General features: G+C 46.8%; 2 protein-coding genes, 1 non-coding gene and 1 pseudogene across 4 annotated transcripts; 1 reads left to right on the top strand and 3 right to left on the bottom strand.

Moving 5' to 3' along the window:
• On the bottom strand, positions 1 to 1,272 carry LOC123441335 (spidroin-1-like). Its single transcript, XM_045117816.1, has 2 exons — positions 1,245 to 1,272; positions 1 to 533 (listed from the first exon to the last, which is right to left on the bottom strand). The coding sequence occupies exons 1-2, from the start codon at positions 1,270 to 1,272 to the stop codon at positions 1 to 3; spliced, it is 561 nt and encodes a 186-aa protein (XP_044973751.1).
• Positions 1,273 to 9,797: 8,525 nt separating this feature from the next.
• On the bottom strand, positions 9,798 to 9,881 carry TRNAL-CAA. The gene has a single exon. It is a non-coding gene; the product is annotated as a tRNA-Leu (tRNA).
• Positions 9,882 to 12,553: 2,672 nt separating this feature from the next.
• On the bottom strand, positions 12,554 to 15,143 carry LOC123442505 (annotated as a pseudogene).
• Positions 15,144 to 17,824: 2,681 nt separating this feature from the next.
• LOC123442501 (beta-glucuronosyltransferase GlcAT14A-like) lies at positions 17,825 to 21,126 on the top strand. Of its 2 annotated transcripts, XR_006630477.1 has the most exons (5): positions 17,825 to 18,660; positions 19,802 to 19,877; positions 19,947 to 20,062; positions 20,149 to 20,816; positions 20,900 to 21,126. XR_006630477.1 is itself a non-coding variant. In XM_045118564.1 (4 exons), exons 1-4 carry the CDS (start codon positions 18,159 to 18,161, stop codon positions 20,661 to 20,663), a joined length of 1,209 nt encoding a protein of 402 aa, XP_044974499.1. In that variant the 5' UTR covers positions 17,825 to 18,158; the 3' UTR covers positions 20,664 to 21,126. The 2 variants fall into 2 exon arrangements, 1 of the variants encoding a protein (XP_044974499.1); XM_045118564.1 differs by having other exon boundaries at positions 20,149 to 21,126.
• Positions 21,127 to 21,883: the final 757 nt, after the last annotated feature.

The raw sequence follows: 21,883 nt of genomic DNA, 5'->3' as shown, positions 1-21,883 counted from the left end.
CTAATCGAAGCGTTGAATCCTGTGCTGGTCTGCATCTGCTATGCGTCGTGGTTGAGCATCTCCTTGTAGTTGAGCAGCAAGTTGAGCCTCTGTAGCTGCAGCTGTTGTCGGAACTTGTTGATGAAGTCGTCCGCCCTCTCGTCCACGCACGCGGCCTCCGGCGGCCCCACGTCCGGCCGCCTCGCCTCCGTCAACACCGCGCGAGCCGCGGGAGCCCTCGGCGCGTGCTGCACCAGCCGAGCCGGCGTCGGCACCGGGGCGCGCTCCAGCCTCCTCACCTCGGCCGTGACCGCCTTCTTGGTCGCCACCTTCGCCCTGGCCGCCTTCTCCGCCTCCTTGCCTGTCTTGCTTGCCGGCTTCCTCGCGACCGGCTTGGACATGCTCCTGTTGTACTGTTGCTTCGTGCCGACGGTGTCGCTGGCGGCGGGGTGGCTGTAGTTGTACTCGGGAGGGAAGTCGTCGGAGCGGAAGCGGTAGAGGCCGAGGGAGCGCAGGCGCTCCATCATGGATGACATGCGCGCCAGAAACGAAACCTTATCTTAACAGAAGGATCTCGGATGGAATACTCCAAAACACGAGGTTCTTTTTGTAAAAACAAAACGTTTTCCTGGTTAGTCATTTAAAGAGGGACGGCAGGTCAGTAATTGCTTTATTATTAAAAAAATATCAAGAAAAGATGAAGTCGATCTAGAAGTTGCGGCTCTGTTGGAGATAATCACGATTAGGACATCCAGTCCGGCACGGACTTGGATTTGTAGCCGAGTCGGCTTGTACTAGATATGATAGGCAGTATATATATATATGTGTGTGTGTACTAGCCCCTTGTAAAGATAACCAGATATAAGTAATACAAACATAGGCGCGACACACACCTATTAGCCATCAAATTCTTTATGTTTGGCCAAGTTATGGAAGTCTAATCTATTAGGCTTCCGGCCATTGGTACGTACAAAGCTAGGTAGCTTTGTACGTGCACATTGCCTCACGAAGAATCGATCGTCATGGTATTGTATGTACGTGTTCGGTCCACGGAAAGTACTTGTCAAGGAGCAGACGTGCAACGCGTGATCGGGCCTGTGGCAACAATTGATATCTAGAGCCTTGATTATTGGTGTGTTCTTCGGAAAGCAATTGAAGGACCATGTCGAACCCAGGCAAGGAGATCGTTGTGGCAGGAGCGGGAGCACCGATGTCGATGGTGGGGGTGTCGCAATTCCCCTGGCTGGATCGAGATAACTACGCACTATGGGCGATGAACATGGAGGTCGCCATGGAGGCAGCGGAGTTTTGGGAAGCTGTCGACCTCGGCGACGCCGAGTATGCGGGGGTGCGGCAAAGTACCGGACGGATCGCCGGGCATTAACGGCGATCTACTCCGCCATGCTGAAGGATGTGCTGCAACAAGGAAGCACACCTTTAATCCCTGATGAGAAGCTACGAGTGCCTGAAGGTAGAGGAAAGCGAGACGGTTGATCAATTTGCTTCCCGTCTCAAGACCCTCGCCAATAGCATTCGCGGCCATGGTTCAACCCTAGAAGAAGTTGCGATCGTTCGACGATTTTTGCGCGCCGCGCCGACACGCTACATCCAGATCATCAAGGTGTTGTGTCATAATTCAGAATTTCCCAAGCAATGCAACATTTGGTACCTTCTATATCTCATTTGTCTTTCAATCTTAAAGAAATAGGGCCAGAAGTTGTGGCGCATATCCAATATTTTAGGTTGCCGTGACCCCAAATATTCTGAACCATCAAGATCCGGTTCATCTCATAGGAATACTCTAGACGATTCAAATACATCGGGAGCTTGTATGGACGATGGTGACATTACCTCAGCAGCTCATTTGCAGGATGATGTGTTGTCTCGAGAGGTATGCCATATCCATCATAGATTCTGCACATTCAACTCTTCAGAAGTATGACGAGTCCGTTTTTATATTGAAGGTTCAGGACGACATGACGTTGAAGGCTTTCCAACGCTCCGCTTACTTGTTGAGGTCTAAGAGGGGAATTAAGCGGTTCACACCGGAGGACTATGCGAACAAAGGAAAGAACCCGGTCGCCGAGGGCTCGCGTATGACAGAAGATGTGACAAAGATGAGAAGTATGGACGATGACGATGACGATGATAATGAGTTGGAGGAACCGCAACCTGTTGTGAGAAAGAAGCTACCTTCTAAGAGGGGACGAGGCCACATGACGCGGTGAATGTAATATTAGTGTTGTTGGTGTTTTAAGATGTTGATCTAGTAGATGTCGGTGTTTTAAGTTGTTAAACTAGTTGTTGAACATATATTACTATGAAGTCAAGCTTTCGGTCAAAGATGAAAATTAGATTAAGCTTATTATTTGGTGTCACTCTTTGCTGAAATTGTGAAATTATATTAAACTAATATGTTGAAATTCTCGAGAAATTCTGTATTTTTGAGATAAGAGGAGCAAACTGTATTGCTATTAGTCACACATCTGCAACGCCTAAGAGTGAGGCGCCACACATGTGAAACGCTTAAGAGTTCGGTGCCACACATGTGCAACGCCTAAGAGTCGCGCCACACATGCATATCTAAACAGAGTCTCTGTTTCAACTCGCTTTCACATGTGTGGCACCTATGTAAAGGGCGTCACACATGCAATTTTGAATTTCGCAGCTCTTACTCGTTCACGTGTGTGACGCCTAGGATTCACGCGCCACACATTCGCCATGTGTGACGCCTATATGAAGGACGCCACACAATGAAAACTGCAGCAAGTCTATTTGAGCACAACCTCATCACAAGTTATCACAGCAGTTTCATAATTTATCACATAATAAGACATCACAAGTTACCCAAAGAACACATACATGAGTTCCGTAATAAAAGAGCTTCATAATAGAGGAGTTTCATAGTACACAAGTTCCAAATACACGAGTTCCATAACAAAAGAGTTTCATAATAGAGGAGTTTCATACTAACAACGCACGCAAGTGGACAAGGTTCAACAATACAATAGGTTCAAAGATGAAAGCGCGATGACGAATTGAAGCAACACGCTCTATTGTGTCGAGCAAGGCCCTTTTTCCTTCTTCTTCTTCCTCTCTTCTTCCTATTCCTCTTCCCTTTTGCGCATTTTGAAGCCTCTTGCATCACCCTCTCCGTGAAGCGTTGATGCTCCCACTCTCTCTTTGCTGCACTTTCTGCAGGTTGCCTTATTATAGCTTGCTACTTCATCTCTTTCTCATCCTTCATTGCTGCTTCTCATAGCCGTAGTGGTCAAGCGTTATTTTCAGCTCCTCCTTCATCTTTGCTTCCCTCTCATCTTCCTTATTCCTCGCCACTTTGGTTGTGTCCTCCTCTCTCAACTTTTTTGCAGCCCTCTCCCACAAGCCCTGGTCCTCACCGATTGCATCCTTGTCCTCCACCCACTCCGTTGTTGCCTTGTTGGGTTGAGACGCTGCCATACCTACAGAAAACAACAACATAATAGTTAGTAAAATAATTATAGTACATGGTTAATATAGAAGGGAGCATGAAAAACAACATGAAAAAGATAAGTCAATACTGTGACATACGGAAATGGTCCTCGTAGTTAACCATGCATACCAATCCTAGTAAGTCCACGACCTCTCCCACCCCTGCCTCTAGCACCACGACGCACTATCCCATGAGCACGTCCTCTAGTAAGTCCAAGTCGGCTAGGAACATGGTCGCTAGGAACTTATTGGCTGCTACTTGCTTGGCTAGGACCTTGTTGGCTCGTACTTGCTTGGCTAGGACCTTGTTGGCTACTACTTGGTTGGCTTGACCTTGAATCATTTTTTTGGACTTCTTCTTTGGGTTGGTACACTTTCTTGTGTTGTGCCCTGTTACACCACACTCTCCACAAATGTGATCTCTCAGTAGGCTCTTGGAATTGGTCGTTCCCCATTTCTCTGCCACCATCATGGCCCCATCCATACATGTCTCCTCTAAAACACTTTGTCTTTTATTTGTCTTCCCCGTTTGACCACCTTCCATTCCGGGTCGGACCATAGTTGTACTCCATGATACTCCGACCATTGTGATTGGTCAAAGTATGGTTCAAATCTAGGAGCCCATGTATGCTTCGTTGTCATGATCGAGAATTCGGACTCCCTCACAGTTAGCGGATGGTTGATGTCCACATTCCTAGTGCGAGCTGCCGTGTACAAGTGCGAGCATGCGAGATGAATCAACCTTGGCCTCCCGCAAGAGCAATCACACAACGATAAAGATACCTTGAACACCCTGTTTCTGTGTTGCTGGCCATCGTTTGTCGTTCCTCCAGGCTCATTCACTTGGTATGTCAATCCTCGTTGTTGTACAACGTAGCTGTTTGGGAGTCAGCCTTCCGTGATTGAAATGCCATCCATTTGTCAACCTTTGGTGGGAACTTGTACTTGTAATTTTTCTTGTTCTTTGCCGCAATCTGATCATCTGTTTCGATTGAGTACTTTAGAAAGTGTGCTCTCAACTTGTCAAATGTGTATTGAACTATTGCCGTCACTGCAACGCACATACACCCTTCAAGACCGTTGAAGCATTCGCCATGTTGCTCGCCATTTGACCATATCTTTGGTCATCTTCATCATAAGCTCGTGCCCACTTTGACCGAGTTGAATGTGCCTCGTTGAGAAACTCAAGACCGTCTCGCATCAAGTTTTTGTTTGCAACCAAAGTGTTGTACAATCTTGCAAATCGCTTTGTCGAAAAAGATTTACAACAATCTTGAAGATTATCACAACTCCTTGCTACCACATGCCCGGTAGAAGTTTGCATAAAATGCGCATGCACCATCGATGGTTCAAAGGAGCATGGCCGGGAATGACAATGTCAACCGCTTAAGTATTCCTTGATGGCGATCCGATATGACACAAATTTCCTTCCAGACGGTAATACCTTGGTTCTCAAAATATGCAAGAACCATTCCCGCTAATATTGTTCTACACCTCAACCAAAGCAAAAGACAAAGGCATCAACCGGTTATTGGCATTACTTCCTATTGCAACCAACAGAGTACCCTTGAATTGGTCGGTCAAGAACGTGCCATCGATGGAGATGACCGGCCAACAGTGCCGAAAAGCCCTCACACATTGCTCAAATGCCAAAAATGCACGGCCAAATACGCGGAACGTCTTTCCATTGTGAATCCTTGTTTTCTCCCCGTACGGCTTGACCACATGAACCATGCCCGGGTTAGTGGCGACAATAGCTCCCAACAACCTAGGTATTCGGTTGTATGCTTCCTACCAATCACCATACAACATCTTGAACGCGGATTGCTTTGCTTCCCATGCCTTCTCCTATTTCACCTCATAGTGGAAGAGGGCTTTCACAAGGTCTTGTACGCTTTTTTATGCTCATTGTAGGAAGAGAGGAGATGGAGTTGGAAAGCCTATAAGCGATGAAATCGGAGGTGAGTTGTCTATGGTTTTGCGATGAAAGCAGGCCATGAACCCTCTTGCCTCGACACAGGTGAAGCATACAACTCACAATGTTCCATACGGCCCCTCCTTTCCATGGTCTTGCACGGACAATCCATGGACATCCTGAATCCTCACATGCAACCGTGTAATGCAACTTCATGTCTGAATGAACAACTTTTTGTGGACGATAATGCGTAACCGAATATTCATCCAACCACATCTTAAGTTCAAGGAATGTTTCGAACTTTGACCTCGGCAAAATAATATTCTTCCCATGTCTGTCCCGGTGAGAAGGTGCCCTAACGCCAAACGATATGCCTTTGCCTCCGTCAACCACGACTTCATCCGCAAGACTAAGATCCTCGAACAATGGTGTCCGGTGATCCCGCCCTAATACCTTCGTGAAAGCTTCAGCCTCCTTTGCCGTGAACCTTTCCTCATCAACTTCTTCATCGGGACCGTCATCGTCCGACTCCGATGCATAGCAACGTGAGTACGGAATAGAATGATCCATTGTCTCTTGCAAAATATATTTGTCGAAATCACTAAGGCTATTGTCATGGAGAAACAAGATCATCATTCTCATCATAATCATGCTCATTATTCTACTCTAGCAATGGTTCATGTTGGATCTCGATCTGTGTCAAAAGAGGTTTAATGCTAGCATCTTCGTGATGCGTGGAGGACTAGCTTCAAGAATCGGAGAGGCAACCTGGTTCAAATTTAGGTGCAAGTTAGGATCATTTTTATGGCAAATAACTCTAGGGCTTTGTCTAGTGATTCAACCACCGTATCCTTGTATGCAAGCCAACGTTGCTCGGAGTTGACACACATGGTCTTCCAACGAATGTGCATTCTGAATCCCACATTATGCCTACCATCAAACTCAACTACATCACTTGGGTCCATCCAATTCAAATCCTTTCGGACTTGTTCCAACAATTCAGCATAGCTAGGACAACAATCAAACACCATGTCAAGTTCATCCGGGTCCGGATCAATATTGCCTTTTAAAAAGGTATCCTTGTCCATGTGATGAACATAAAAACATGTTCTTCCCATCCCTAAACAACACAACATACAATATTTTGTATAAGCAATGATCCAAATACTACAAAATCTGCTTAATAAAAAAACCTATTCCTAACATCCAACCAACCATAAACCTAACCACATCTTACCCCTAACCCTAACAAACCATAATCCAAACATCCTAACAACCCTAATCCTAACCCCATCATACCCCTTATCCTAACATACAAACAAATGCAAGGATATCATATACATCCCAAAATTCATGAAGAGCTAGGGTTTCCTCACATTTGCAAAAATCACCAAATGGGATTTTTTTGGGATGAGAAGGAGGGGATCGGGGGTACTTTAAGGGAGGGATGGAAGACGAAATGCCCGGACCAAACCTTCAGATCTGTGGATTTGGAGAGGGATTTGAGGTAGGGGCGACTTGAACACGAGCTGAGAACACTTTGTGGTGAAGGGGGTGAATGGGGAGGGGGGGGTGGGGAGGGGGCCGGCCCGTGGCTGGATAACTGAATGTGTGATGCCTAAGAGCTCGACGCCACACGGTCGCCAGTGCAACGCCTGAGTCTTAGGCGTCACACTGGTTGGGGGTGGGCCCTACAGCGCCAGCGTGGACGGGTGTGTGACGTCGACGGCTTAGCACAGTGTAGTATGGCGCCTACGCATCGGGCGCCACACAAAAGGGTCAGCTCGGTGGATTTTTTTCAAAGACGGTCCAGTTTGCGAATTCTTTCAGCCCGTGGGTCAGATTTGTCCATTTTTCCCAAGAGTTGCAGCGAGTAGCAGGCTCAGCCGGTGCTCTAAGACTCTCATACTGTACCTTGAGTAAGCAGATGGACGGTGGATCACCCGCCTTCACGAGTGACTAGTCGCCTAGTAGCATCATGGACCACAAGGACGGTCTTGATATTTTGGGGCCTAGGGAGAAACTTAAACCTGGGCACCTTAATGTATACATGTAAAAACAATAATCTAAAATATGGATGTATTGATATACCAACGCAAAGCTACAAAGCCACAACACACTAGTACCAAAGCCGTTGCAGTATCCCTTGGACTATAAAAGGAGGACCAAGCTACTAAGGAAGACGGAGGATAATTTTTAGGAAGATTTTAGGAGGGCAACTTTCTATACTCACACTGGATCCACTCCAATGGAAGGTTGCACACTTGGTAAAAATACAGGTAGGAGCACACTACACGCCCCATTCCCTAAAAGGACTTTTAGCTCGTTACCCACTAAAGAAACAACACACAAAGCAAGTAGGGCATTACACAACCTTGCGGCCTGAATCTGGGTAGATCATCGTGTCACCTTGTGCAATTCTAGTTGCTGTAGATCCTCACCTTGCGTCCCATTCATGGATCAGCAAGGGACGTCCACATTCCTTGGTGTCTTGCGTGTGTTCTGCACACACGCGGTGACATATATGATGCTTGTAATTAGTTTCACGTTTATTTATAGGAAAAAAAAAGAATTATGATGATGAGTTATCTGTGTGCTTTCGAGCGGATACTCTATATGAAATTCCTTTTTTATTTTTTACATGTATCCGAAATCCCTAGTGACGAGAAGACCCAAATGACACAGCTGTTTGTGATGTCAATGATTAGTGATAAAAGTAGGCATAATTGTATGGATCTTGTCTTCCATGAGGATCCTGTAAACATGTGGGTTCTGTGTTGTTATTGTGCGCGGTTCATATATCATACGATGGTTGTAGTCAGCAACGCGTATATAAAAAAGGGATTAGATATCTGGGTGCTTCACTTGATGTTACTATGTATACAAAATTATATATATTTTTTACCTGTATATAAATTCCGAATAATGAGAAGGTGGCATATTATTATTGGAGTTGTTTGTGATAGCGATGATTCGTGACAAAATGAGCTTATCTGTGTGTGTGTTGTTTTCCATGTGGATTCTAGTTAACGGCACACTGAAAATATTTTCAAAGAATGAAGACTCAAGGGATGTATAAACCATGAAGTGAAGTAGTAGCTACTTAGGGTAGCCAACTTTTCACGGTAGCTCGAGCTTTTATGGCAAATTAGCTAGTTGCTTTCAAAGTGAACTGGTAGGTGTACACGCTCAACATTCCTTGTGTTAATAATACTTCCCCCTTATATATACAGCTCCAACTTCACGGAGTAGATATCACCTTACATAGTTTCACTTTGTTTCAACTTGTTGGGTAGTGCCTTCTCCTAACTTGTTTGGAATTACCTAGCTTATTAGCGTATCATGTAGTGGCAATCAAATAAACAAAGGGAAATGATTTGCGAGGGGGGATTAGAAGAGCTGAAAAAACAGGCAGGAACAGGAGGCGCCAGGATCATGTTTAGAGCAACTTCTCTTCTTTATACTGAATGAAGCTAAGCTACAAGCTGGGGCTTCATCACAGAGAGAAGCATATGCTGAAATTACTTTAGTTATAACATGACAGAAAGTAGGCTCAGTGTTGTTTTTCATGTGAATTCTGGAAGTTGATATAGCTTGTTGTTAGCTTGTTGTTAGCTTGTTGTACAAAGAATTCTGGAGGTTAAATCATTTCATTTCATTTTAACTTGTTGTTAGCTTCGTATAGTGTACATGATGCAGGGACAAACACATAAACTAAAGAAAACATATTTTGAGAGAGAAGAACTGAAGAGTTGAAAACACGTGTCGCAACAGGACGCACGAGGAACATGGCTAGCGTTGTTGTTTCCGACATTAAATGAACTTGATCTAGTAGTTATGTATTCATGCCATTAAGATGTTGATTTTTTTTTTTGTGGAGATTAAGATGTTGATTTTCCTTACCCGCAAAAGAAAAAAGATGTTGATTTTCCTTTTCGAAAATCCTACCGGGGCGATCGCCCACCTAAACATTTTCATCTAGTCGTGGTTGACACGACAAGGATTAATGCTAGCAGGAGAAGCGCCCGCCAACGCATGCAATTACAAGTCTACGCCAGGGCATTTGATGAGTTCTTTGTCATTTTGTAAAATAAAAATGTTTACTGTTATTGCACGCGTTGGCTAGGTGATGCGGGATTTCCGTTGTACAATTGCTTTTCACTGGGAAATGCAAAGCTGTTTCACCGTCCGAGCAGCCGAAGCAACAAATATCAACACGTACGGAAGAATGTTGACAAAGAAATCTGCTTTTCTAAAGCAAACAACACGTGTGGCTTGACTGCTTGGGAGTTTTTTCGTTTTGTTTTGCGGAGAACGTCCTTGGGAGTTTGTTTTTTTTTTTGGGTGCTTGGGAGTTGATTGCTAGTCGTCAGGCTAGTTTCTTATAAAAGAAAAAGAAAAGGAAAAAGGATGTTAAAAGAAAAGAAAGGGATGTCAGAAGTGGGGTTCGAACCCACGCCCTCGTAAGAGGACCAGAACTTGAGTCTGGCGCCTTAGACCACTCGGCCATCCTGACTCTGCTTAATTTTCTGTCAGAAGAGACCCTCGTAAGAGGACCAGAACCTGAGCCTGGCGCCTTAGGCAAAGCATGTTTTTGCACTACCAATCTACCATGGACATTATCATTTGAATTTGACCGTGTTCATGTTTCTTACTTGTTTAGATACTTGTGAAGTTAACAGAAACAATGCTTCTCAGGTGGAGATATTGAAATCGTTGAGCGACACCTTAGAGCATCTCCAATAGCCTTTGTATATTGGATTGCTAAAAACTTGTTATAGCAAGAGGAAAGAAAAGGTTTACAAAGTCAACATATTTTATTTTTTGCTTTGGTAGCTTTTATATATTGGATTGTTATATTTGAACAAAACACATAATGACATGTGGAGACCGCTTGTCATAGACACATTGACACAATAGAGCCGCACTGAAAGATACAAGAAGGTACACCTGCAGGGAGCACATGCTTAGGTTGAAACATATATAGCATTATTTTGCTAATGTTATTTCCTGTATTTTTTTACTTACGTACATTCATCTACTTTGCATTGCATATTGTACTTTTTTCATGAGAAAATGATAAGGTTCGCGCTTATGCAAAAGAAAATATTCAGGGCTCTGAATATGAGAAGTCTTCCTGCACTATACCCTCATAAGAGAAATCTTCCTCACTATATCGGATTTAAAATATGGCATTCATCAACATAACCTAAGTGGTTTGTTTCTTGAAGTTCTGATAATGATGAGAAAATGTTTTTGTATTATAAAACAACCGCACCATACAACCAACAAGATGAAAGGTACAAGTTATAGCAGAAAGAAAATAAGTCCTGGTTGGGGACACGACACAACAACACACAAAGAAGAAGCTACTAGACTAATCGGGCTCGAGGAGGGGGTGGGGGCGATGGAGCCATTGACGCGGCGTGACAATGGAGACCGTTGAAAACGATGTCGGAAATCTTGTTGTCTTCACTTGCTAAGCGATCGTCATAGCGCAAGAAGCCATACAGCTTTATAAATAGCGTTGAGGGATCACATTTTCAATGACAAGTTTGTTCCGCACGCTTTCAATGCATCCATGCTAAGACACTATTAGCCAAACACTTGGATGGGCGGGTCACACAAGAATAGTGGAGGACCTCGAGATTATCATGGGACCAAAGGTCCACCCAGCAACATCCCGAAAGCCTCCCAAAGGAAAACGCCTGCAAGACACCGAAAGAAGATATAGTTGGAATCCTCAGGGATGTCTCAAAGTGGATACTTTCCGTTGGTGGGGCCATTTCATTTAAGGACCTCCGTCCCGAGGGAGTCTGCCACACACCCATTGGCAAAGAAAATGCGGATCTTCATTGGAACCTTAATCTCCCAAAGGAGGTTCAGCTCCCACGGCCCATGGGTGGTAAGCAAGGCCTGATAGAGACACTTGGTGGAGAACTATTGGTTGGGCTGCACCCCAGGCGCACCTCTTGAGGCGTTATTGTACGCGCTGATTAAGTTATCATAGTTGTTAAGCTTAATTTAAGCTGTATTGAATAGCATATTAAATTAAAAATAACAACATGCAATGATTCAATATTTAGCATGTCATTCAGGTCAAAAGAATAAACAAATAAATTTTACATTGTAAATTATCTAACTAAACCAAGACCCTTGCAAACACAATTTTGATCATGCTACCTATTAAATAAATTTGGCCAGCTACTACCCGTGCTTATGTCCAAACTCCTCACCGTATCACTTGAGTTGGTGTGAGATATGAAGAAAGGAGATCCTCAAGTTGTCCATCCGGAATCCATCTGATAGTGGTAGCAATATACTCCATATCATACCCACATATTAAAAATGTGATATTGACCACAAAAAGTATTACAGGACAATTAGAAAAGAAGACATGATCTCCATATTAGTTCTGAGTGCACACCATTTATCTAGCGGTGACATTGTCTCTTGTCCAAGATATATCATCTTTCACAACCATGCCTTAGAAAGACACCATATCATTTATAAATACTAAACGAGGACTGCCCTTTTTCTAATGCATAGAAGTTGGAAGAATGTGACTAAAAAGATAATACATGAAAAGCTAGTTCTGGGTAAATAAGTCACATCATGATACTTATGATAATATGGTTGCAAGAAACTGTCAACGGCATGAACTCTACCCCCACACAGAACTACATAACCAATACAATGTTGTAGGCGCGCTCAATGTATGATTATTAATTGTCGTGGATGGTCCATAACAATCTCTTCCAAACCATGCTTATTATATTAGAAGAAATGCAGATTTCAACAACAAAAACATTATACACCTCTCAATAAAACATAAAAATGGAAATGGTTAATTTATCAGGCAAAAATTTAGGACGACCAGAACACATTTGCACAACATACTGCAATTCATGATTGACATGTGTATATACATTACACATTGCTTGAGGATTACTAACAAGATCGATCTGGATAATTTCAAAAACATTATTTCTCAGGCTTGTGAGGCTAACAGTTGAGTGCATCCCTGAATTTCTGGCGCAACGATTTACATAAGATAGTATAGTATGAATAAAAAGGGTTAGAGCTAAGTATTGCAAGAGTTCAAGTATAATGGTTAATCTCACTGTGCCGGCTCAAACTAACATATATGCCATGTAAGTCAGGACTTTAGAATAAATTCCAAATGGGTTACCAAAATCCAATCTATGCCTGGATAATTAACTTCAACTGTATTATATAAAAAAAACAAGTGCAGTGCATACATTTGAATTTGAGATATGTGGAAATCATGAAAATATTGTGTTCCAGAAAACATCAAATGCCAGAAAGGAATGTTAGTGATGACAGAATAACAACCCTAATGATGCAAAGTATTTTAGAGGTTCTTCTTTTGCAGGCCCCATATATACAACTTCTCCCTCTGACAGTAGCACAATGTCATCAAATTTGCTATAAACTGAACCTCTTGGCTGGTGTATAGAGCATATCACAGTGTGCCCATCTTCTGCAAGCTGTCTAAGAGTCTCCATCACCTTCTCTGCCTGGAATGCATCAAGGCCTGAAAAAGAGTAATAAACATACACAAAGTTCATGCGCTATCAATCAGTTCAGATTTTACAGATAGGTATACCAGGCTATTGAGAAAACCATGGCTAATATTCATAAGAGGATCTCAGGAGAAAAAGCTGATCCATGTGAAAATTCAACACTTCAATAAGTGATCCCACTTAAAACGGTAAGTTGCAAGAACTGTCTGTCTCGTTTTTCTTCATGGGACCGTGGCTATACTTGGGTGGATTGTCTTGCCTGAGACAACCCTTAGGTTGGTCACAAATTATCACAGTACAACCAGGGATGGATTCTTTTACAGCCATCTGTACTTTTACAGTGCTACCATTATGTACTTTTGCAGGGATAACCAGGGCAGAAACCTCCCTGCCCTTTGGGAGGGCAACGACATTGTCAAGGTGCCACGAAATCCGAGTTAACCTTCAATTTGAGCGAATAGGTTTGTGTGTTGCTACTTTTTTTATTAAGTTCTTCTATATTACTATCTATTTACATTAACTTGCTAGATAAAAGAAGAGACCCGACTGCAAGTAAATTTAGCTACAATAATAACTATACAGAACTAAAATAAGAGGCTAATTCAAAACTACAGGATGGTGAATCGGGTAAAATACCTGTTGTTGGTTCATCCGCAAAGATGACTGAAGGACTTGCAATCAGTTCACATGCAAGCGAGAGGCGCTTCTTTTCACCACCACTAATTCCACGTACTTTTGCATCACCCACGATAGAATCAGCAGAGTTGACCTTTCATTAAAAAGGGAGGAATACATAATTATAGTACTATAAAACGCAAATCAGGATGGACTGAGAGTAACATGTATAGATCATCCAACAATCATGTAGGCCAGGTTCCATGATGAACTGAAAAAATGAGTTGCTATTGATCAATCATCGATGACTTACCAATCCAAGACGAAACAGAAGATCATCAACATACTTCTCCTTCCTCTCGAGACATCGTGTCAGGAAGCTGTAGTTCAGCAGCAAGTGAGAGTGTTTCCTGCACCGTTAGCTGCGAAAAGAAAATGTCTTCTTGCCTCACATAAGCAATCCTACACAAAGAAACACACTCACTTCTCTTCCGCAAATGTTTGCGAAAACTGAGAGTCTGAGACCAAAAGTTGAATTAGCATAGCTTACTTATAACCGCCCTGCGACATGGGCTGGCCATTGACGTAGAGAAAGCCCGAGAGGTGCAAGGAAGGCGACGCCGTGAGCTGCCCTGCCAGCACATTGAGCAGCGTGTCTTGCCGGACCCTGACGGCCCCATGAGCGCCAGCAGCCTCCCCGGCTTCGCCTCCCCCGACAGATTCGACAGCAAGAACCTTGCCTGCCAAAATCATGCGACACATCACAAAAAATACCTACAGATACAGGGTGTGCATACTCTGGAAGATCTTTAATCCAGACAAGGGATTAATAGACCACGCAAAATTTATGCAACTTGTCCTACGATAACAGTTTGGCCTCACTGTTGGCACTGCTACATCCCGCCCGGGGGTCAACAATGCAGTGTGTGTGTGTGTGCACTCTGAATCGTTGTCTGATGCAAAATTACGCAACTCAGGTCCTGCGATGATTACGCAGCACTTGACGAACAATGTCGGGCGTGTGTGCTCTGGGAAATTCAGAAAATTCATCCGACTTGGTCTCAGTTAACAGTATGGCTCACTGTCGAGTGCCACTGACACATCGCGGGGTCGGGGTCAACCAGTCAACGCCCTAGCAGGGCCCAGCGGCAGCCACTCGGGCAAGCCGAACGTGGGCCCTCGCTATCGTGCGCCCAATGGCGCGCGCGCAAGGTGTTCGGCCACGGACTCCGGCGAGGAGAGAGTGGGAGAGGGGGGAGGGCGGGGCCAATCAGAGCGACTCACCATGTCCCCGCGCTTGTTCTTGAGGGCGCAGGTGACGCGGGCCCACCGGATGGTCACCGGCCGCACCCCGCCGCCTCCCTCGCCGGCCTCCGCGTCCTCCTCCTCCTCCTCCGCGGGCGGGAGGAGGGCGGGGCCGGCCCCCGCGGCGGCGACCCGCAGGAACAGCGCCGCGGCCAGCGCCGCCAGCATCTGCCCCAGCCCCCTGATCTCCATCCCGCTGCGACCGGCGATGAGCGGAGGAGGAGGGGTTTAGCCTCAGGCTTAAGCCTCCTCGTCTTCTTCTTGGTCCAGCTCAGGTGCGTGCGTTGTGTGGTGGTGGTTAGTTTGTTGCGGCATGGGATGGGGAGAGCGGCTCCCTCCTTGGAGATGACCTGGGCTACCGGGCCGTTCCCGCGTGTAGCGGGCTGGGAGCTGCGCGGTCTTGTCAGTTGTCACACTGGGCCGCGGCGTCCGAAGCGGGCGACAGGTCCGAGCAAAAGGAACATCGGATAATTCTATCTGTACATATAAAAAAAAAAGATCGGATCGATCTCGCTATCATCGGAAAAAAAAAAAAAAAGATCGGATCCGCCACGTCGTGGTCCATGTGGCGTGGCGGGCGACCCGTGATCGGGTGACAGCAGCGTGACGACCAGCTGCTTCCTTCTGGAGTTGGCGAGTAGCCGTTGCCCCGCGCAAGAGAACAAGGCGTGATTCGGTCGACGCTGATTGCAGGATGGATGGATATACGCTACGCTACGGGGAGGGAGGTGTGTGTAATTGCATTTGTCTCTCTCTATACACATTTTCCTCTTTGTATCTGCATTAGGATCCGTCCAATTATTAGAAAAGATAAAAAACGTGTCCCTCCACCGGAGACCACCGGTCTGCTACGTGCTGCCTTGGTTCGCAAAACATGTGAGCAAAATTCTCTCAAAATGCTGCAAGACAAAATTTGCCGAAGGTTGATCAAAAGACCAATTCGAAAATAAGCACCCGAATCTAACACGAGGGAGCTCTCCTCCCTCCCCCAATCCCCGCGTCGTTCCCCTGACGACTCAGGGGGAGAAACTCTCACCGACCGCCTACTCCCTCCACCTCCCTCCCTTCCCTTGTCGCCCCCTGAGGGGCTCGCCGGCGAAGCTTGGCTGGCTTCGAGTATGGCGATGGCAGATCGTTTTCTCTACATACATATGCGGATATTGGATGCATGACCTCCGTCGACAGCGGGCGAGCAGATCCAAGGATGGCTTCAGCTGAGGCTGGCGGCGGTGACGGATGGCCGAGGTGGGGCGTTGGCCTCGAGGCCGCGACGCCGCCTCCCCTTCTGGCACAATCTGCGATGCAGCGGGAAGGGCCCGATCCGTCATGTTCGGCATGCGTTGGTGCTTAGCTCGACGTGCTAGATGCATGGTGTTGGCCGCGCAGAGTTGGGTGCGCAGGCGTTGGCTCGTGATGGTGTGGTTGCGTGTGGATTCTGGATGAAAAATCTTGCTGAGGCCGATGATGGCACCATCTCGGGACGTTGTTTCTCTTCCGAAGGCATCATCGAGGAGATCCACCGCTTCGCCTTTGTGATCATTTCTTCGGTGAAACGAGATCCGCCTTGTCGGATCGGCAATGGGTGTGCTTGGCTGCCTTATTTGGTTGGAAGCATTGTCGTGAGAGGTTCCAGTGGAGCACACTTGGTCGGTGGTGGTGTGGATGGTCGGGCCGGCGGTGTGAATCCAGGGTTTGCCCAAGGATGGTTGTTGCACGCGTGTTGATATCATGAGCACACTTGACATGCGGAGCGTCGGACAAGTCCTGTTTGTCCTCCTCTCGACAAGTTTGTTTGCCTCCTTTTGGACATGTCTTCTCGCTTTAAGATCAATGAGGTTGACGAACACACTTGTGGCAAACATGTTCAATGTGGGTGCCTTCCATGTTCTTGCAACGAAGTCGAGTCGCTCGGTCGCGAGCATGATGGATGATATACGGGCATTCAATGGCTGTTGTGTACTCAATTATTCTTGTTTTGTTTTACCAATTTTCATGTATGCCATGTGTGCTATTGCTCTAGTTTAGTAAGGTGTGGTTGCTTGTTATACAGGTTTTCGTCGCTTTTTTTAATAAACTCGAGAGCTTCGTTGTCGATGAATAGAATCTTAACAGTTTTTCTACTAACTTAAAAAAACGTCATTCATATTGTTCAAATGCCGTCCCTGCAATGACTGAAAACCAACCTAAAGTATTAGTCGGAGTCGAGGCACCGAAATTCTTTTTCCCGCCATAGTAACAATCCATGGGATGTCCAGTGGAGCTCGAAGAGGAAAGAAGAAACATCCGGTGAAGCTTCGAGCGTGCAGTGCTCATTCATATACGGCACTAGAGTGTACAAGATGGGATGGTTGGCAGGGGTCGTTCGAGCTAACCTGATGTCACGCGGCGGCAAAGCGATTGAGACTCGATTTGAAAAAGTGGGAGAAAAGAAGGAGAGTCTCCGTCGGTTGCTCAAAAAGAGAAGCGAGAAAAGGGAGGGAGAAAGAGATCGCTGACACTACTAAGTGCAGTGTTATGGCCTTTTTTAATTGACGCTAATCAAGCAGAGAGCAGTTAAATGACCACCATCTTGGACTCGAAGCACTCCTCGGTCGCTTACACCCGGGCCCCACGACGATGGCCAGCCGGACCTCTCACTGACACGGCGGGCCATCCCCACCACCTACCCACCCCCGCCCGATGGATTCCTGATTCTTTACCGCGCGGGAGCGGCACCCCGCCGTGGCCCACGAGTCAGTGTCGTCTAAGCGAAGCAAGCGCCGTTCGCTCGCCCCATCCGACAACCCCCCGCTCCCTCTGCCCGGCGGCCCCCGCCCCAATCGCCACGCCACCCAGGCCCAGCCGCCGTTGTCCCCCTGACGTGCGGGCCCGGAGTCGTGGGGACGGCGTGTCATGGGCAGCGGGGCGGCCGGGTCGACGTGTCCCGCTCGCGTTGGCGCCGGTACATAGCGACAGGCAGGCGCCTCACGCTCTCTCTCCCACCTCCGTACGCGAGGCAGGCACAGAGAGAGAGAGAGAGAGAGAGAAACGTATTACGCGAGCGAGCAGAGAGAGAGAGAGAGGCAGAGGAGATCGAGCTGCCGATCTCGCCCGCCCGCCCGCCATTCCCACCCCCCGATGCGATCTCGCCGCCAAACCAAACCCTAGCCGCGATCCCGCCGCCCTGCTGCATCGCCGTTGACCCGCCGCCTCGGCATCGCCCTCCCGCCCGGCTAGCCGAAGCTCAGCCCTGCTCCTCCTCCTCCGCCTGCTGCTGCTTCGTAGCGCGCGCGCAAGCGAGCGAGCGAGCAACGACGTGCTGCTCGTCTCGGAGGAGGGCGGCGGGGATGGGGGCAGCGGACAAGTGGCTGCTGCCGCTGGTGTCGGTCTCCTTCGTCTCGCTCATGCTATTCCTCTCGGCGCTCTCGGGCTTCTCGGCCTCCTCCGCGCTATTCGCGCGCCTCCCGCCGCCCTCCTACGTGCGCCGCGGGGCCGCCGCGCCGCCCGCCTTCGCCTACCTGCTCTCGGGCGGGCGCGGGGACGGCCGCAGGCTCCTGCGCCTGCTCCTCGCCGTCTACCACCCCAGGAACCAGTACCTGCTCCACCTCTCCGCGGACGCGCCCGAGTCCGAGCGGGCCGAGCTGGCCGCCGCCGTCGCGCGGGCCGCCCCCGCCGTCGCCGCCTTCGGGAACGTCGACGTCGTCGGCCGCCCCGCCGCGGGCACTCCCATGGGCTCCTCCGGCCTCGCCGCCACGCTCCGCGCCGCCGCCGCCCTGCTCCGGCTGGACGCCGAGTGGGACTGGTTCGTCACCCTCAGCGCCGCCGATTACCCCCTCCTCACCCAGGACGGTAAGATTCGAAATGTTCGTCCCCAATCCAGCACGATTTGGTTCCGGATCTAGTAGTAGTAGTAGCGCAAATCTGGTTGGGTGCCTTGCTTTGGGGATTCGGGAGGCGTTTCTTTCTTCAATTGTCGAGCTGCAGAGGGACATTTTCGGCAGTTCGGTTGAGCTGTTGCTGTAGCCCCCCGGGAGTTAAATCTGTCTTTGCGAGGCTGCTTTGTTTTAAGTGCTGTTTAATGCTTGCTGTCACATTGTAGTACAATTACTACTACTACTAGATGCATAGTTATACACTTATACTCCTACCTACTATAAACTAGGAATGTTGTTGCTGCTGTTAGGTTTGGTTGACTTGTAACGAAGGAGTATTTGTACTTGTTCACAATGTTGTTTAGGCACTGGTACGAAAGCTGCCCTTGACAGGAACTTATACTACTACGTACTAATGTAGTTTGGCATCTTTTTTTCGCCAATTGCTGTGTTCCTGCTTCCTGTTGTCAAGCCCAAACCCACTAAATTACCTATCTTCTTCTGTTCATATCGAAGCTCATCGATCTTGTCAGCCTTGAGCTATGCAACTCTAGATGTAGCTTTGTTTCCAACATATAGCAGTCACCTTTTTTATATGGAACATATGATGAAATGCTGGTAATTGACAACATCTAGTTCTACTCGTGTTTCATTTATGCTGATTGTCCGGGGGAAGTTGTTTCTAACAAATAAGGGGGGTCTTTGGTGAAATTGAATAAATAAAGAGGAATTACAAAAAATGGAGGAAAAGAATATCGGCATTCAGTTGAGAAATGAATCTCGTGTGTTTCCTCCCGAAATCCATGAGTTGTCCATGAGGAAACCTTAAATTTTAAGCCAACAAGAATGATGCATCGGACAAAATACACAACAAACTTATTTGACTCCTTACTCCACACTATTGATCTGTGTTTGGTTCCGTTTATGTTGCTAAGATGGTTTCAAGAAAAAACTTACTTATCGTCAGTCTGGAGTTATTTAAGTTTGACGTATACACTTTACATTTGCTCATGTATGGAAATGTCTCAACTCATAATGTTTCGTATGGTAATTAATGAAGCTTGACTACTCTTGAATTTTCTGGTATTTATGGTCTTCTACGTTTTCGCTTGCTGCAGACCTGATTCATGTCTTCTCGTCTGTGCCAAGGAACCTCAACTTCATCGATCACACTAGTGATATTGGATGGAAAGAGTATGTACTATCTGAACTTAGTAAGAATTTCGTTCCACTGGTATTAGTTTCACCAATATATTGTTGTAGGTCTCAGAGAGTGCAACCAGTCATAGTAGATGCTGGGATATACCTGGCTGGGAGGAATCAGTTCTTCCAAGCCACGGAGAAACGGGCAACTCCAGATGGATTCAAATTCTTCACAGGTATTATTATACATCTGCTTCTACTTCACTGGCCCTTCCTATCAATCCAATACTTTTCATCCTTATGTGTGTTCCATTTCTGATAGGTTCTCCCTGGGTCATTCTAAACCGGCGGTTTATAGAGTATTGCATTTTTGGATGGGAGAACCTCCCTCGAACCCTTCTCATGTACTTCACGAACGTGATGCTGCCTCAGGAAGGTTATTTCCACTCAGTCGCGTGCAACTCTGACTTCCGTAATTTCACGGTGAACAATGACTTGCGGTACGTGGCCTGGGACGATCCACCTCAGATGGAACCCCGTTTTCTAAACATTACACATTATGATGAGATAGTAGGGAGCGGAGTTCCCTTTGCTAGGAAGTTTCAAGAGAAAGAATATCTGTTGGACAAGATTGATGAGAAAATACTCCAGCGGTGGCGTCACAGACCTGTTCCCGGAGCGTGGTGCACAGGCAGAAAGAGATGGTTCAGCGATCCATGCTCCCAGTGGAGCAACGTCAACATTGTGAGACCCGGCCCCCAGGCCGAGAAGTTCCGCAGATACATGGACCGGATCCTAGAAGAATCAAAGTCAAGCAACAGCTCATGCGCGCAATAACAGCACTGAACCGCGAGGCTGCGCTTTCCCGCGGTCGAGCATGTCTCATTTTGCACAGATCGAGCGGCTCTCCACGCATTCAGAACTCCAGCATCTCCGCCTCCCGTGGGAGCATTTTTTTGCTGCAGCTGGGGTTGTGGGCACGGGGCCAAGGTGAGAGGCGTTGCCTATTCTTTCAAGATATTTTTGGTAGCTGTCATGACTTGAAGGTCTCTCACTGCTGCATTGCATCCCAGCATTGTTGGAGGCCAGGGAGCTTTCGGTTGGGGTTTTGTAATTAGTAGCGACCGGTTGAACGACCTTGTGCGGATGTTTATAGGGCCTTGGTGGAATTCTTGGTGCTCCCATACGGAATTGAATCGAGAGGCAGGCAAAAAGACGTGAAGGGTGGGGGATTTTGTTGGCCTTGTGGTTGTGGACTGGTTGCTGTTGTGGTTAACAGAATGCTCACAGATTCTTTTTACTACTCTTGAATTTCAGCGGTTCGGTACCCATGATCGATCGACGGTCTAATATGTGTATTCATCTACATGTAGCACGCATTAGGATTATTGTTTGGTGTAGGGTTGTAGAAATAGTGGCTACTCTGCCTCGTTGGCTCTGATTAGAGTCTGCTTCTTCATTGGAGGGGATGAGTTGATTCCGTTTCCTTTGTGAAAACCTGGCGCATGAGAGTCGATTTGATCCTGCGCTGTGGATTTTTGGCAAGTAAACGGAGCGAGTGAGGCGCCTAACCTGTCTACCGGAGTGAAGCGGAGACTGCGGATCGCCGATGTTCCTTCCCTGGAGGGAGTTGCTGTCTGTAGACTGCAGTTGCATGTTTTTTTTAAGAAGACTGCAGTTGCATTTATGAGCGCAATCCCGTATGGGCCGTTTAATGGCCATTCTTTTTTTGAGTGGTAAGGCCCTCTGTGTAGGCCAAAACTGGTGCTAGATTTGCGTTTTGGACCTTTGATGCCAAACAAAAAATTGTGCGCATGCGTCTACTTGCTCTGACGTCAAATTCATTGAGCCAATAAACTAAGCGCGTCCTGGTCCTTTCTCACGCGAAAGCAAATCTCGTGACGTTGCAATTGTACTCCCTCCGTTCCTAAATATAAGTCTTTCTAGAGATTCAACTAATGAACTACATACGAATGTATATAGACATAATTTAAAGTATAAATTTATTCATTTTGCTTCATATATAGACACCTAGTAAAATATCTTAAAAGACTTAT

This window comes from Hordeum vulgare, chromosome 3H (genome assembly GCF_904849725.1).
Source record: "Hordeum vulgare subsp. vulgare chromosome 3H, MorexV3_pseudomolecules_assembly, whole genome shotgun sequence".
NCBI lineage: Eukaryota > Viridiplantae > Streptophyta > Magnoliopsida > Poales > Poaceae > Hordeum > Hordeum vulgare.
The sequence above is the reverse complement of the archived record's forward strand: the minus strand, read 5'-3'. Positions and strand labels throughout refer to the sequence as shown.

Excerpts from the sequence above, each read along its gene's own strand:
- LOC123441335 (XM_045117816.1), bottom strand. The coding sequence starts at position 1,272 with ATGGCGACCTCCATGTTCATCGCCCATA. Across the intron at positions 534-1,244 it reads CTCCATGTTCATCGCCCATA|GTTTCGTTTCTGGCGCGCAT; the intron begins GTGCGTAGTTAT and ends TGTTAAGATAAG.
- LOC123442501 (XM_045118564.1), top strand. The coding sequence starts at position 18,159 with ATGGGGGCAGCGGACAAGTGGCTGCTGCCGCTGGTGTCGGTCTCCTTC. Across the intron at positions 18,661-19,801 it reads CCCCCTCCTCACCCAGGACG|ACCTGATTCATGTCTTCTCG; the intron begins GTAAGATTCGAA and ends CGCTTGCTGCAG. Across the intron at positions 19,878-19,946 it reads AGTGATATTGGATGGAAAGA|GTCTCAGAGAGTGCAACCAG; the intron begins GTATGTACTATC and ends ATATTGTTGTAG.